This window comes from Cavia porcellus, unplaced genomic scaffold, assembly GCF_034190915.1.
Source record: "Cavia porcellus strain 051 isolate PalLab524CR breed Dunkin Hartley unplaced genomic scaffold, mCavPor4.1 scaffold_16, whole genome shotgun sequence".
Lineage (NCBI taxonomy): Eukaryota > Metazoa > Chordata > Mammalia > Rodentia > Caviidae > Cavia > Cavia porcellus.
Genome location: NW_026947499.1, coordinates 1,414,861 through 1,430,603, shown reverse-complemented (window position 1 = coordinate 1,430,603; position 15,743 = coordinate 1,414,861). Strand labels below are relative to the sequence as shown.

At 65.3% G+C, this 15,743-nt stretch overlaps 1 protein-coding gene across 2 annotated transcripts; it reads left to right on the top strand.

The window, feature by feature from the left end:
* Positions 1–382: 382 nt before the first annotated feature.
* Piwil1 (piwi like RNA-mediated gene silencing 1) lies at positions 383–14,751 on the top strand. 2 transcript variants are annotated; one of them, XM_063225468.1, is made up of 21 exons: positions 383–563; positions 896–1,026; positions 1,361–1,472; positions 2,288–2,413; positions 2,822–3,036; positions 3,364–3,485; positions 4,314–4,394; positions 5,004–5,201; positions 5,499–5,610; positions 6,480–6,606; positions 6,828–6,945; positions 7,082–7,196; positions 7,966–8,153; positions 8,373–8,445; positions 10,103–10,303; positions 10,414–10,517; positions 10,969–11,039; positions 11,130–11,283; positions 12,409–12,534; positions 13,436–13,583; positions 13,684–14,751. In XM_063225468.1, the coding sequence occupies exons 2-21, from the start codon at positions 949–951 to the stop codon at positions 13,798–13,800; spliced, it is 2,586 nt and encodes an 861-aa protein (XP_063081538.1). In that variant the 5' UTR covers positions 383–563; positions 896–948; the 3' UTR covers positions 13,801–14,751. The 2 variants fall into 2 exon arrangements, with proteins under 2 accessions (XP_063081538.1, XP_063081539.1); XM_063225469.1 differs by having other exon boundaries at positions 388–563; positions 925–1,026.
* The last annotated feature ends 992 nt before the right edge of the window (positions 14,752–15,743 follow it).

Below are 15,743 nucleotides of genomic sequence, written 5' to 3'. Positions count from 1 at the left end.
CCCGTCGGCAGGGCCCACTTAGGGCTGCGCGGGCTGGCTGCCGTCTCCAGGTGCGGCCGGCTGGGCGAGGCCTTCCTAGCCTGCACGTGGGCCCGCGCGCTCCCGAACACGCCAGAGTTGACAGTCATGTTTGCAGGTGGAAAATTCCAAGCTCTCGTGCCTGACGGGCGAAGCGGTGCGCACGCCGGAGCGCACAGCTCCAGGGCCAGGTGTTTTCTGCTCCAGGGCAGGGGGCGGGGCCAGGAACGGGGCGGGGCTAGGGCTGGGCGCGCTCGCGGGTCCCGCCCCGCGAGGAACGGCCTTCATGCGGCAGCCAATCAAAGCGCGGCGCGCGCGGGCCGTTGGGGCGGGGCTCGCGCCCGCCCCGCCCCCAGACTCATGTGAGCCGCGTGGAGGGGCGGCGGCGGCCGGGCGAGGCTGTGCGCGCGTTGGGGCGCCGTTGAGGCCGTTGAGGGGCGCGGAGGGGCGAAGTCCGCTCTGCGCGCGGAGGACGAGGCCGGCCGGCGGCGCTGAAGGACGAGGACGCTGGGGACCCGCCCGCCGCTCCATCCCCGACGGGGCCTGTGCGTGCCGCCCGGGCAGGAGGGAGCGGGGACCCCGGGAGGGAGGTCGGCCTCGCTCTGTCGGCGCGGGTGCCGGGTCCGCCGGGAGGGAGCGGCCCGGACCGCTGGGGAGGCCGAGGCCCAGGGCAGGGCGGGCCCCGCACCCGGGTCTCGGCTCGCTCAGGGCAGGTGGCGCGCGGTGCGGGCCCGCCCGGCGCCCCGCGCCCTCAGCTGTGGGAAGGGGGCCCCCTAGGGGCCACGTCCCGGGGACTCTGGAGACCCCCGCGTGCCAGGGAACTGTTTGGGGACTCCCGAATAAGTTTAAAGGTGACAGCGTCGCGGCGGTCCCCCAGGACGTGCACACTGAGCCCTGCTTTGGCAGCCGCCTGCTTCGTAGAGCGAGAAGATGACGGGGCGGGCCCGCGCCAGGGCTCGAGGACGGGCCCGCGGCCAGGACACGGTGCAGCGCATCGGGGCGACCCTGGTGAGCAGCGCCCCGGCCTGCCGGGCCCCTCCAGGGTGTCGGGGGGCGGGGCGGGGCGCGCGGGGGCGGAGAGGGGCGGCCTGGCCAGCCTCAGGTTTTCTTTTTAAGAATAAACTACTTGGGGCGGGGGATTTAGCTCAGCGCCTTCCTTGCAAGTGTGCGGTTGTGAGTTCGATCCCTGCGAGCGATAAAAATGAAAAAGAAAAAAAAAAAAAAAGAGAGAATAAACTACTTGGTCACTGATAGGTGGTGGGTGAACTAGTTGAGGTTTATTTTCTTTGGTTCATGTACTCTGCATAAAAGAACGGCGTTTTGTATTTGTGCGTGTGGCCAGAGTCCGCAGCCTGGGTACCCCCAGCCAAGAACACCGCAGCCCCTGGCAGAGGGGGACCTGGTCGGCCGAGGGCGGCAGAGAGGAGCAGCAGGGGCCACAGCCAAGTCACAAGGTGAAGGGCGCCAGGGGGGCCATGGAGTCTTGCAGACCCCGTAGGTGAGGCTGTGGTGCCCATGGTGTGGGATTTGTTTCTCCCGAGCCCGAGGGAGCAGTGGCAAAGTGATGGACTGGGGGTCAGCAACCAGCTGACTTAAGCATTAATACACCACTTCAGAACAGTGATGTGGCATCTCTGGGGCTTGCGTCCCACACAGGGCTCTAGCAGATGTGTTATTGGAGACCTTTCTGTCCACTGAATGACCTCGTCACTTAGGGTCTTGTTGCCACAGCTGTTGGAACTAAGCAGGAACTGACTTACCAATACCTGACACCTGTTGCCAGGTGACAGGTGTGTGATGGCCACGGGGAACACACAGGTGCTGTGTAAATGCTGCTGGTTCTTGAGAGGCTCAAATAGTTCCATGAGATTTAAGTTTTCTAATCCGGGTTTAAACTCTCAAACTGATGCATCCCTTGTAACATGATGCATTGGGGAAAATGAGTGTTCAGGTCCTCAGGGCGTAGAATACAGACGAGCCCCTTCCCAGTCTGGACGCACCCCCGGCTTTGCACCAGAGCCCTGTGCCCAGACCTTGCAGAGGGGCAGATGCCTTGCACGGGACCACTGAGTCTGCCGAGGGCTTCATGGGGACACAGAGCCCAGGACCCTGCTCCTTGGCTGCCCACAGGTGTGGGAAGGGTGGGATGGGGTTGCTGTGTGTCACCATGCGGTCTTTTGGGCTTTCTGGGGCCCTGTGGAAACTGCCTTTACAGTTTGATGTTTGGTGCTGCCCAAGTGCATGAGCTGCTTTTCTCTTTGTGTTTAAGAACTCCAGATATCTGCTGGGTTTCAGGAGTTGTCGCTGGCAGAGAGAGGAGGGCGCCGTAGGGACTTTCACGACCTTGGTGTGAACACTAGACAGAACCTAGACCATGTCAAAGAGTCCAAAACAGGTGGGTTAACTAGAAATAGCAGTTCAGGGGTCACTTTCAAGTCCTCAGAGCAGGAATCAAGGCATTTTGTCTTTCCCGCTGTCAGGGGGCTCGTTACACATAGTAGAGAGGCAGCCGGGCTGGGCTTCTGTATTCTGTGCCCCACAGCTCTGATAAGCTCGCTGATAAATGTCTTCCATGATCTGAGCATTGTTTGCTCGGGCCCTTCACAGGCCCGTTGTAGAGAGCTGGGCTGGCAGTGCACACGTTGCCAGGCACAATGAGGAGTTGACGGTTTGCCGCTGCCCCTTCCCTGGAGACACGGTGCATCGTCCCCCAGGCCAGGTGTCTGGGAGCTCGGATGAGGCTGCTGCCCCCCGCTCTGCCAGCCTGGTCCCGGGAGGGCACTGAGCGCGGCTGTCCCTGCAGGCTCGTCCGGCATCATCGTGAGGCTGAGCACCAACCACTTCCGGCTGACCTCCCGCCCGCAGTGGGCCCTGTACCAGTACCACGTGGACTACAACCCGCTGATGGAAGCCCGGCGCCTCCGCTCTGCCCTGCTCTTCCAGCATGAAGATCTCATTGGAAGGTGTCACGCTTTTGATGGAACGATATTATTTTTACCTAAACGGCTGCAGCACAAGGTTATTTCACACATCCGCATGGGAGAGGGAGACGGGGGTGTCCGGCTCAGAGCAGCACTGTAGCTGTTTTGGGGAGACCTGGGGTCTGAGGGCACTGGTAAGCAGCCGGAGGCCTCTGTGGCATCACTGTGTCATCCTTGTGTCCTAGAGACACTGAAGGGCCGCAGCTGTGCTGTGACCAGGCCTCTTGGCCTCTTTTCCCGTGGCCACTTTGAAAGGTGCCGTTTGAGCCCGGCGCGGAGCGCTGCCTTTCCGCTCGCCTTGATCTGTGATGGTGCAGTTCGCTCCTCACAGCCGAAAGCTGGCTTTCTGCCTCTCTGGCCTCAGGTCACCGAAGTGTTCAGCCAGACCCGGAACGGGGAGCGTGTGAGGATAACCATCACGTTGACCAACGAGCTCCCGCCCACATCGCCCACCTGCCTGCAGTTCTACAACATCATCTTCAGGAGGTGCATGGGGGGGGGGCGTGCCGTACGGTGCTAGAGCGCTCGCCGGCATGCAGGGGCCCTGGGTCTGCTCGCCAGCCCCCCAGGGAAGAAGAGAGGGTGCTTGAAGCACAGGGAAGTTAGCAGAGCTGAGCAGCTCTGGAACCCGTGTACCTACCCCAGGCTCGGGTTGCTGGGTTTCTCTGCTGTAACTGCCGAGAGCTGTGCTTTACTGTGTAACCTCTTGTGCGGTCTCACCGGCCTGTCTAACTTCCCTCTGTGTGTTGACCCGAGGTTTGTGCAGTGCTGTTTGAGCTCGTGCTGGGAACTTGTTTCTCCCTGTCTCTGCACCCCCCCCCAGTCAAACCCCCAGCCCGTCCTGGGAGGTCAGTGCGGACTGCGTAGTTGGTCTACAAATACCACTCTGTCCCCTCCGGGGGTGCAGCAGCAGGGGAGCCGGGTCTGCCTGGGTGTGTAACTCCCGGTGGCGGGTCACCTTCCATCTGGCAAATGCTTGCCAAGGGACTGTGTTGGTGGGGCCGTCATTCCCTAAGTGAGGGTGGGGCAGCTGGCCTTAAGGTGCCGTGCAGCTGCTCTGCCCTGCCACTGCCCAAGCTGTGCTCCACTGACCCTGCACCAGCGCTGGCCACAGAGATCCCGACTCTGTGTCCTTCACGTCTCGAAATAACCTTTAGATGCATTGAAAACCTTTGTGATCTCGCAGGCCATCTGAAAGCACCTGGCTCTGCGCTAGCACAGGGACAGCTTGCCAGCCCTGCCCTAAGTTTCACGCCCTTCTGTGGACCATGTAAGGTGGTGCAGAAGCTCACTGACAACTCTCTCAATTTCCAGGCTGCTAAAAATCATGAATTTGCAACAGATTGGACGGAATTACTACAACCCGCATGACCCAATCGACATCCCAAACCACAGGTTGGTGCGCAGTACGTCTTAGGTGTACAGGGCGCGGCGTTGGTTGGGATTGGTGCACGCTGAGACCTGTCTCCCACGGGACAGTGTGACAAGGCTGGCACAGCACAGAGCCCTGTCCAGCTCTAGGCATGCATCTCTCTCTCTCTCGGGTAAAGACCGAGCCAGCCATGCTCCCGGGGGAGCGGCCCCGAGGATGTGGGCACCTGCAGTTAGAAGGCCCCACAGAGGACACGTGTGGTCAGCCAGCACAGCCCTGAAAAGGGGTCGAGGAGGGAGCCGGCATGCCAGCATGGAGGGTCACTGCAGGCCAGCCTGGGCTACACCATGAGCTCAAGGCCAGCCTGGGCCACATAGCAAGACACTGTCTCCAAAAGAGACAGAAAAGCGGTGCTGGCAGTGAGTAACGCTGTGCTCGCCAGTGTAGTTAGCGGTGTTCGTAGCACAGTTCTGGATGGGATCGGCTTGTGTGTGTCATCGGGGATTGTGGCGACCCAGCACATCGTCAAAAGCCTCAGAGAGCCAGGTCTCCACCTGGCCCCCGAGAACGGAGGAACAGGGCAAGGGGGTGGGCCTTGTGTCTGGCACGGTGTGAGCTGCCCTTCCCTGCAGGTTGGTGATCTGGCCTGGCTTCACCACCTCCATCCTGCAGTACGAGAACAACATCATGCTGTGCACGGACGTCAGCCACAAGGTCCTGCGCAGCGAGACCGTGCTGGACTTCATGTTCAACCTGTATCACCAGACCGAGGAGCACAAGTTCCAGGAGCAAGTGTCCAAGGAGCTGATAGGCCTGATCGTCCTCACCAAGTAAGGCTGCGCTCAGATCCTGGACAGGCCTTCCGCGCGCCCACGCCTGTGCGAGGCGGCAGTGCCGAGGTGCTGGACAGTGGGGTCGATGGGCAGGGGCGTGGCTGGAGGAGGGGCCAGGGCTGTCTGGGAGGGCCGCTGGCCAGGGCGCCGGTCCTTCCCATTCCCAGCTGTCGGCCAGCCATCCAGCCGGCCTCTCCCAGGACGGGCCTCTCTGGCAGCGCTCTGTGTGCCGCTGTCCTGCTGGGACAGCCTCCCCTGGTTGGCCGCGTGCCCTCTGACCGCCCGGCCCCACAGGTACAACAATAAGACGTACCGAGTGGATGACATCGACTGGGACCAGAATCCCAAGAGCACCTTTAAGAAGGCCGACGGCTCGGAGGTCAGCTTCCTGGAGTACTACCGCAAGGTGGGCAGCCTGCAGCCCATGTCCGCCCACCCGCCGTGGGAACCGCCCGGCCTGGCGCCGTCCCTCCGCAGCGGGAGAGGTCAGCCGTGCGGAGGGCAGGCCAGCTCGAACAGCTCATGCCGACAGCTTCCTCGGGTCCCGCTCTGCAGCCGGCATTGCAGGCAGTGGGCAGGCAGGCTGGCTCCAACCTGGACCCACCGCATGGACACGCTCTGCGGGCCACCCCCTCCTGGCACGGGCATGGCTGCGGGCCCCGGGGGCCGTGTGCACACTGCGCTCGTGGCCCGGACTCGCACTGCTGGGCACGCAGGGCAGTGGACACCCTTCTTGGGGAGGCGGGCAGGGTGCACGGCAGCCTCTTGGCCCTGTGGTGACCCCAGTTTGAGCAGCATGTGCTGCTCTGGGGTAAGGGGAGCCCCAGTGTGCAGGCAGCCGCCACCACGAAGAAGGTGACAGGGAAGCCCGCGAAGCCTTTGCCTAGGGCCTGGCTGGGGAGGGGCGTGCTCCGAGGTCCTGCCCTGTACCAGACCTGGCCCAGGCCGGGGGAGGTGGGGGTCACCTCCGTGTGTGCCCGCCCGTGCCCTTCCTAGGAGCTCTCCCTCTTGGGGTAAGGAAACCCCCTCTTCTGGACGGTGGCTCCCAGGTGCCTTCGGGGGTCCTGGCGGGGGCGGGTGTCGTCCGGGATACAGCAGGGCCAGGCGGGCGGCTCTGGGCCTCGGTGAGGGATGGAGGACGGAGGGGGCCCGGAGGGAGGGTGATGGGCACCTCGCGGGCAGCAGGGGCAGAGCCAACCCAGCGCGGCAGCAGGGCTGCCTGGGTGTACAGAAGGCTCCCGGCCCTGGGTGAACGGCGCCCCTTCCCCCGAGCAGCAGTACAACCAGGAGATCACAGACCTAAAGCAGCCGGTCCTGGTGAGCCAGCCTAAGAGGAGGCGCGGCCCCGGGGGCACCATGCCTGGGCCCGCCATGCTCATCCCCGAGCTCTGCTACCTCACCGGTGCGGGGGCAGCCTGCGGGACAGCCGGGGAGGGGGTGGCGCTCGGCCCGTTCCCCCTCCCCGGCCCCCTCCCTCTCCCTCTCCCTCCCTGCCCTCCCCCCTGCCCCCCTCTTCCCTCCCCCCGCCTGTCCCCTCCCCCATCTCCCCCCGCCCCCTCTCCCTCCCCCATCTCCCCCCCCCCCGACTCCCCGAGGCCCCTGATAGAGACTGTTGTGTCACAGGCCTGACTGACAAGATGCGGAATGACTTCAATGTGATGAAGGAGCTGGCGGTGCACACGCGGCTCACCCCTGAGCAGCGGCAGCGAGAAGTGGGCCGCCTCATCGACTACATCCACAAGTAGGCCGGCGGGGCCTCTGCCGCGCCCCTCCCCAAGCCCTGTGCTTCCGGGACCTGTCCCCTGGGGGGGGTGACGCAGGGGGACGTGCCGTGCCACCCGCCCGTGCCCAGCAGCAGTGCTATGTCCCTTCCACAGAGACGACAACGTGCAGAGAGAGCTGCGGGACTGGGGCTTGAGCTTCGACTCCAACCTGCTGTCCTTCTCGGGGAGAATCCTGCAGGCAGAAAAGATTCACCAGGGCGGAAAAACCGTGAGGCCGCTTTCCGAGTGTCCACACTGGGCGTGCGGGCCGGGTCACGGGGAGCGGGCAGGCAGCGCTGTCCGGGCCGGACGCGTCCTCCCCATCCCGTCCCCAGGTGGCACGGGGCCCTCAGGAGCCTCGCAGGGCCCAGGGGCCGGGAGCCAGGGCAACCCGCAGGGGCCTCTGCGTGGAGCAGCCCGAGGGGCCTCGGGCAGTAAGGGGACTTCCAGGGGGCAGGGCCCAAGCCGCCCGTGCCTGTGTCCAGACAGGTGCCAGGTACCCCGGGGTTCCGTTTGTAAAAGGAAAGAGGGTATGCTCAGGCCAGTCGTGTGGAATTAAAGCACTGCGCGTGTGAGAAGCTGAAGCCTTGTCATGGCAGACCGGGTGGTCCCCGCCTCTGCTCGTGCTCGCTGGGTGCTGTGAGAGCCGTGCCCTGCAGGCCCTGCGCCCGGAGGGGCAGGAGGTGGCCCCCGGGCGCTGGGCTGGCTCTCAGCCTCGGCCCGGCCACAAGGCTGCTGAGGCGCCCACCTCTGCCTCCGCCATGCGGGGAGCAGCCCCTGCCCTGCCCGTCCGTCCTTAGGGTGCCCTGGTCTGTCTGGGGGAGCGGGGCGGGTCTGGCCATGTGGCCGAGGTGGCCTGGGGTTCACGGCGGGCCTCCTGCCTCGGCCTGCCCAGCGCTGAGATGGCAGGTGGGCAGCAGCACGCCCTCCTCTGGCCACTCTCCCGAACACCGGGGCTGGCTGCCCTGGACCTCCGGCGTGTGTGCACTCTCTTGCAGTTCGACTACAACCCGCAGTTCGCAGACTGGTCGAAGGAGACGCGGGGCGCCCCGCTGATCAGCGTGAAGCCGCTGGATAACTGGCTGCTGATCTACACGCGTAAGAACTACGAGGCGGCCAACTCGCTGATCCAGAATCTGTTCAAGGTGACGCCGGCCATGGGCATCCAGATGAAGAAGGCCATCATGTAGGTGCAGCTGTTGTTCCCGGTCACGGTGGGGGGGGGGCACTGCTGGGAGCGTGTGTGTGACCTGAGCTGGCGCCCCAGTACAGAAGGTGGCGTGGAGCAGGGCAGCGCGCTGGCCTCTGCCCAGGGATCTCACAGACGCCTCCCGATGTCCCAGGAGTGTGCCTGGGGGCACAGCTCGGGTCCCCTTCTGAGCGCTGTCTCCTGTCCTTGCCCCAGGATTGAGGTGGACGACAGGACAGAAGCCTACCTCCGCGTCCTGCAGCAGAAGGTCACCTCGGACACCCAGATTGTGAGTGTGGCAGTGGCCAGGCAGGAAGGGGCCGCCCGGGAGCCTCAGAGATGTCCAGGCGTGGTTCGGTTGACTGCTGGAGGTGGCCACTCAAGGGTCCCCCGCCCCGACGAGGAAGGTCAAGGACCCGAAGCCATTGCCTGTCCTAATCGGGGCACACAGGCGTGGGGAGAGCGGATGGGGGGACAGCAGGCCAGGCCGAGGGTGAGTGGGGAGGTCAGGGGCCAGCAGCACGTGTGGTGGCCTTGCTTGGACCTGGCCCTGGAGCGGTGCCCTGAGGAGCAGTTCCGGCTTCCTGGTCGCACTGTGTGGCCCGGGGGCTGTGGTCAGGAGGCGCGTGGACGCTGGAGCCGAATGGCCGGCCACACAGCCTGACTCAGCCACCAGCAGGACCCCGGCCAGTGTCAGCACACGGGCACCAGCCAGCCTAGGCGCTTCCCAGGCCCCCTGCTCTGGGCTCGGTCCCTGCGCAGTCCCTGAGCTGCCCTCTGAGGTGGCCCCTGCTCCGCATGTGGTCCCTAAGAGGGCATTGGTGCCACGTCCTCGGGCTGCCGTGCCAGCTCCACGCTGCCCGGCGGGCCCCGTGCCCCAGGCCCCAGGGTGGGTGCGCCCCGCTCACCCTAACCCTGGGTTCCGAGCCACGGAGATCTCAGCAGGTGTCCTGCTCTTGGTACAGACTGCCTCACACCTCGAGGACAGCCTTCGTGAAGGCGGGGGACAGTGCCCCGGCTCAGGGCTCTGCCTGCCTGGTGCCGGGAGCCCCTCCACGGGGGCGGTGGCCAGTGGAGGGCTGTCCTATCCTGCTCTCCCGCCGGGGTGCAGAGGGGGCATCCTGCCCTGCGTGTGTCCCCTGCGGAGCTGGTGTCCTGGGGGGTTGGCTGTGGTAGAAGCCGCGGTCCTGGGCCCTGTAGTGTGACTGGGCCACTGCAGAAAGGGCCTTACCCACCTCTGTGAAAGGGACAGGTGCTAACTGAGAGCCGCTGTCCTGTGTCCGGGAAAGGTCTCCTTCCCGAGAGAGAGAGAGAGAGGGGGGGGGGGAGGAGCTGGGCAGGCCCCTGGGCCGGGAGCCCCCGCTGCCCGCGGGAGCCACGGGATGCAGTGACGCTGGTCAGCGGCCCCCAGCTGCTCCCCTCCCCTTGCCTTGGTGGCTCTGTCCTCCCACCAGCGGCTGTGAGCTTTAGACTCCTCACGTCCTCGGGTCATGATGAGCCTTTGAAGGGGAAGGGTGGCCGTCCCCGTCCCCATCCCGCGGGCGGGCCCATGCTGAGTGCCTGCAGGCTGGCCGCCGTGCTGGCCCAGGTCCCTGCTTGAGTGGCGCTGGCCCTCAGGTGCCCTGTGGCTGGGTCTGCCTTTCCCCGTGCAAGCGCAGTCACGTGGGGAAACGGGCCCCGCGGTGTCTCGGCATCTCGGCGCTGTCCCACACCCGCGGGTGACCGTCCTCCCTCCCCGCCCAGGCCTGCGGGGGCCGGACGCTAGCAGGGGTGGCAGTCGCAGCTCCCGGGCGGCGCCCGCGCTGTCTCCCTCTGCCCCGCCCCTTCTGTGTGCTGGGCCCTGGCTCTGCCCTTGCTCTCTCCCGCCCCTCACTGCCCCTTTTCCAGCCAACCCCGCCACTGCTGCTTTGCTCACAGAGAAGGCAGGCGGCGTTGTCTGTCTCCAGGTCGTCTGCCTGCTGTCCAGTAACCGGAAGGACAAGTACGATGCCATCAAGAAGTACCTGTGCACGGACTGCCCCACGCCGAGCCAGTGCGTGGTGGCCCGCACGCTGGGCAAGCAGCAGACCATCATGGCCATCGCCACCAAGATCGCCCTGCAGATGAACTGCAAGATGGGCGGCGAGCTCTGGAGGGTGGACATGCCTGTGAGTGCGGCGGGCAGGGGCGGTGAGCATGAGGGGCTGCTTGCGGGGGCTGCCTTCCGGGGGCCGCCGGCCGGCGCGCTGCCTGTGACACCGCACCACGCTCACCGCAGCTGAAGCTGGCCATGATCGTGGGCATCGACTGCTACCACGACACCACCGCCGGCCGGAGATCCATCGCGGGCTTCGTGGCCAGCATCAATGAGGGGATGACCCGGTGAGTGGGGCGGAGGCGGCGGGCGGTGGTGCAGGCCGGGACTCGGACCCGGGCAGCATCGGGGCTGTCACCTCATCGCACGCTGTCTGCGCCCTGGGAGGTGACCGCACACTCAGTGTGGAGAGCGCCTTGGCCACCCCGGTAAATGGCCTCTCATGCTTTCCTGGGGTTGAGGGACATGAGGACAGCAGAGGACACCCATGGTGGGCAGCTCGGCCGCCGGGGCTCCTGGGGCCCCGGGCCTCTGAGGCAGGTGGGGGGCATCTGCAGCGCGGGCACAGGTGTGCCTGGGCATGCGGGCGGCTTTGCCGTCTGTCCCCTCCCTCCAGCTCTGGGGCGTGGGGTGGGCAGCCATGCTCGGGTGCTGGGTGCTGGGGGCACCAGCGTGGGGGGCGGGCTCGGAGGGCACCGGCGGCGCAGCCCTCCCTCACCCAGAGCCTCCTGCCCGCAGCTGGTTCTCGCGCTGCGTCTTCCAAGACCGAGGCCAGGAGCTGGTGGACGGGCTCAAGGTGTGCCTGCAAGGTGGGTCTGCGGGCCGCCGGCTGGCCATGTGACGCGACGCCCCCTCTGCCCGCCCGGGCACCCTGTAAACTGGCCGCTCGCTCCCTCCAGCGGCGCTGCGGGCCTGGAACAGCTGCAACGAGTACATGCCGAGCCGCATCATCGTGTACCGCGACGGCGTGGGCGATGGCCAGCTCAAGACGCTGGTGAACTACGAGGTGCCCCAGTTCCTGGACTGCCTCAAGTCCCTGGGCAGAGGCTACCAGTGAGTGCCAGGGGAGGGCGTGGGGCCCGGCGCCGCCTCTCAGCCTGTGTGCCAGCCGGGTGTGTGTGCATAGGTGTGAGGGGCACTGAGGCACCGCGTGGTGCCTGCTGGGCGTGGGAAGGACACAGCTGTCCTCGGGGTCCTGTGAGGCGCCCAGAGAATACCCGCTCAGGAGCACGCAGCTGTGGGTGGCCGCCTGCACACTGTGTCGTCCTAGCTTCTGGCGTGCAGGACACAGTGTGCCCAGCTGCTGGGAGCTCCCCTCAGTCCGAGGGAGGGTGGCCGAGTCACTCCGCCCCTCTCCTGTCTTCTGGGCCACTCGTGCTGAGTTGTTCCTCCGTGTCACGGCAGCGCCGTGCTCGCCTTGCACTCGAGCTCCTGAGCCAGGAGCGTATTTTGGACGCGCTGCCATCCATGCCTGCAGACCCTGCTCTGAGCCCAGGCATGGCGTGGCAGGGCCTTTGAGACGGGAGCCCAGCGTGTGCTGGGCCTGGCCCTGTGCCCTGCCTCAGCCGTGTCCTGTCGTCCCTCTTGTGCACTTCAGGACTCAGTGTCCTCTGAGGGCGCCCGGGCCCCATCTGATCAGGGAGCCGCTCCAGGCTTCACCCTGCGGCTCTGCCCGGCTGGGCTTGAGCACAGGTGTGCTGTGCCTGGTTCCCAGAGGGGCTTCTTGGGCTGGCAGACATGGTGCAGGCCAAGGGAGCTGGCCAAGGACAGCACCAACCCCTGACTGCACGCGTGGGACGGCCTGTGCCGCAGAGCCTGCCCTCTGCATGTGTGTCACTGTCACCTGCCTGCTCTTGGTTGCTGGGACGGGATTTGAAAAGTAGGGAGTGAGCTTTGAGGCAGCCTGTGTGAGCTCACAGTTAGGGCCAGGGCCAGGGTCCGTGACCCACCGCTCACACGCGCTCTGCACCCTGCCATGGACACCTGAGGACTGGGTGGGCAGGACCCGTCTGGCTCGTGTCGTGGGTGCGGCACATGGCCAGGTCTTTGTCCTTCTGGAGGCAGAGTCCTGCGCTGCCTCCTGCCAGGGCGGGGACCAACACGCAGGGGCTGGGGAGGGCCAGAGCAGTGGCCAAGGCCAAGGAGGACAGGATCCAGTGACTCCCACTCTCCCTCAAGCCCGAGACTGACGGTGATCGTGGTGAAGAAGCGTGTGAACGCCAGGTTTTTTGCACAGTCGGGAGGAAAACTTCAGAACCCGCTGCCTGGGACTGTCATCGACGTGGAGGTCACCAGGCCCGAATGGTGAGTCCTGGCGGCGGGGACAGTGTGGCTTCCTCCTTGTGTGGTCTTCGGGGCATTGCTTGAACAGGCCCACCGCACCGCGCCCACGTCCGGGACCCTGGCATGGGAGGCGCCCAGAAGTCGGGCACTGCTGTCGCCTGTGACCTCGCCCGCAGATGGCATCGTAATGCATCTTCACGTGGGTCACCACGTGGCGTCTGGAGCTCAGACTCCCCAAGACAACGGCCAGCGAGGGCAGTGCTATGCCCCAACGCGGCCATGTGCACAGCCTGAGGCCGCCCTGCTGTGAGCCGGGGACCCAAAGACTCCACGCTCAGTGAGTCCTGAGGAGCGCTGCCCCGGCTGCAGGCAGGCGACGGAGTGCTTCTGGGGTCCCAGGATGGACACCTCTGTGAGGACCAGGCACCACCCAGCCCCTGGGGAGCACGCGTGGGCACCACTGTCGCACGTGGGTGGCAGGTCCCAATGCCCCTAGAGAGTCCATGCGGAGATAGCACAAACCTGCGGTTGCAGCATTTGGAATAGGGGACGTGTGACGTGCGTGGCTCACAGGGACAGGCGACACTGGATGGCCACCCCTCGGCCAGCTCTGTGGCTCCCAGTGGCAGAACTCTAGGGGAACCCGCGCTGGGCAGGGTGTCCAGCCTGCCAGGTCCCCGCGGCAGGCCTGCTGCTCTGCTCTGGCCGTGGTGCCCCTGCAGGGTGTCCTGGAGCCGCTGTGGGGGGCAGGCAGCTCCCTGTGCCTGTGAGCAGGTCCTCCTCTCGAGCCCTCGTCCTCCACACGGACGGTGCCCTGCACCGGTGGACTGGGCTCTGGGAGGGCGCAGGGAGCGGCAGGGCCACTCCAGGGTGGTCACTCGCCCTTGGCCGGGCGGGGGCCTCACGCTGCCCGTCACCGCAGGTACGACTTCTTCATCGTGAGCCAGGCAGTGCGGAGCGGCAGCGTGTCCCCCACACACTACAACGTCATCTACGACAGCAGCGGCCTGAAGCCGGACCACATCCAGCGGCTGACCTACAAGCTCTGCCACATCTACTACAACTGGCCGGTGAGCGTCCTCGGCCCAGGCGCTGCGGGGCCCGGGCCTGAGCGCCGGCAGGGACCGAGTGACGGACGGGCTCCCTGTCCCCTCTCCCCTCTCCCCACAGGGCATCATCCGCGTGCCCGCACCGTGCCAGTACGCGCACAAGCTGGCCTTCCTGGTGGGCCAGAGCATCCACCGGGAGCCCAACCTGTCCCTGTCCAACCGCCTCTACTACCTCTGACCGCGCCCGCCACCCGAGCCCAGCCGCCAGCCGAGGTCCTAGGGCTCCGCTGCCACCTCGCTGCCGGCTCGGGTGAACCCCGGGCACAGCCTGGCAGATGTAGAGTTTGTTCCTTTGTTACTATTTAATTTGGCTTCTTCTTTGTAGGTAAAGTTAGGACTTAGATTGTATCTTGCTGGTTTGCCTAAGTGCTGCGGCCTGTTTGTTTGGAAACTGGCTGATGCACTCTGTATTGTTAACAGACTTCCGTAAGCTGGCCAGAGCTAGGCGCGGTGGCGCACGCCTGTAATCCCAGCGCCGAGGGAAGCTGAGGCAGGAGGATCGCAAGTTCAAGTCCTGCCTGGGCAACCTAGCGAGACCCTGTCTCAGAACGCATTTTAAAGGGCTAGAGATGTAGCTCAGTGGTAGAGCACCCCTAGGTTTTATCCCCAGTTTGAAGAAGAAAAGTTAAGTGTTCGTACATTTACTTGAAAGCACTTACAGGACTGAGCGGGTCCCGTTTGGAAACCGTATTAACTTTAACCTTGACCAGTTTATTTCGCATTAGAAGGGGGAGCTGGGGATACAGCTCCCAGGCCTCCGCACCCTGCACCCCGCACCCCGCACCCGGGGGACGCCCCGCCCCACGCAGACCCCGCCTAGGCTGGGAGCCGCGGCTTCTGCTGCTGCCCCAGACTCGGGCCGGACCAGCCACCGTCCGTGCGGCCTGTGGCTGCCCCGGGAGCTGTGCGTGGCCCCGCAGCCGCCTGGCCGAGGCAGCAGAGCGCCCACCCTGGGAGATGCGACCTCAGGGAAATGTGCCGCCTCGGTGGCGGCCGTTTGTGTGCAGGACGCTTCTGTATTTCTGAGATTAATCTTTGGTCAGTTGTGTATTTTGCAGATGCCCGCTTCCAGTTTGGCTTCTTGGGTTCTTTTTTAAGCGATCACTTAATAAATAGAAGGCCCCTTTTATGTCTGAGTTGGCCTCTCGTGTTTGTCCCCGTGTTTGTGTGTAAGAGCGGGGTCCCCTCGCCCGGGAGCATCATCCGAGCTGTGAACCCCTGCTCCGCCAGCTGGCTCCCGGGTGTGGTGTGCGGTGGGGACACGGCCTGCCTCGGTGCCCGGCATGACATGTGTGCTGTCCTCCAGGGCACCATCTCGGCCGGGCCTCTGCCGCCTCCCCCCAGCCCAGGGCCCCGCCACTCCCCCGGTCTGCCCCCCCCCCCCGCACCCCTGCCTTCCCCACTGCGCTGTCCCCCTGAGGCCTGGTGAGATAGGTTTCACCCCTTGGCAATTTCAGATCCTATTTGTGACATTTGTGAAAAACTTGAGACTTAATGGACACCCTCTGAAGGTCCAGTGTCCAGGGAGACCAGGCGCCTCAGGGCTGCCAGCGCCCCCGAGGCTGTGCCATGTCCCGCGGTGGGAGGAGGTGGCCCTCGGTCACTGCCCAAGGCTGGGCTTCACGGAGCAGGTATGGCTCTGCTGCCTGCAGGTGTGCGTGGTGGTCCCCGGCTCCTCCCAGGACAGGCGGGGACCCATCTTCCTGGGGCCTCAGGAGGCCAGGCTGCCCTCTGTGCCTCCAGCCGCTCCGGGCTGGGCTGCCACTGTGAGCCTGTGCCACGGGAGAGGAAGCCTCGGGGCTCTGGGTTACACACTCACCCTCTCCTGGCCGGCCCTGCCCCCCAGGGAGGGGACCGAGCATCCCTCTTGTGTGTGTGTCACCAAAGTTCTCATAGCCGAGATGGTGTTGTGACAGAGTGCAGAGCGTTTCAGTGTGTGCCGGTGTCTCTTTGGGTCCTAGCAGGGAGTTCAGATAAAAGACACAAATACTTGTGAGGCTCTAGGACGTGACGAGGCCACGTGTGCCAGCTGTCACACACAGCGCTCTTGGAGCTCACCCGCTGCCCAGACCAGCATCTCCATGCTGCCAGCCAGAGCCCCACGCTGGGCTCACACTTGTG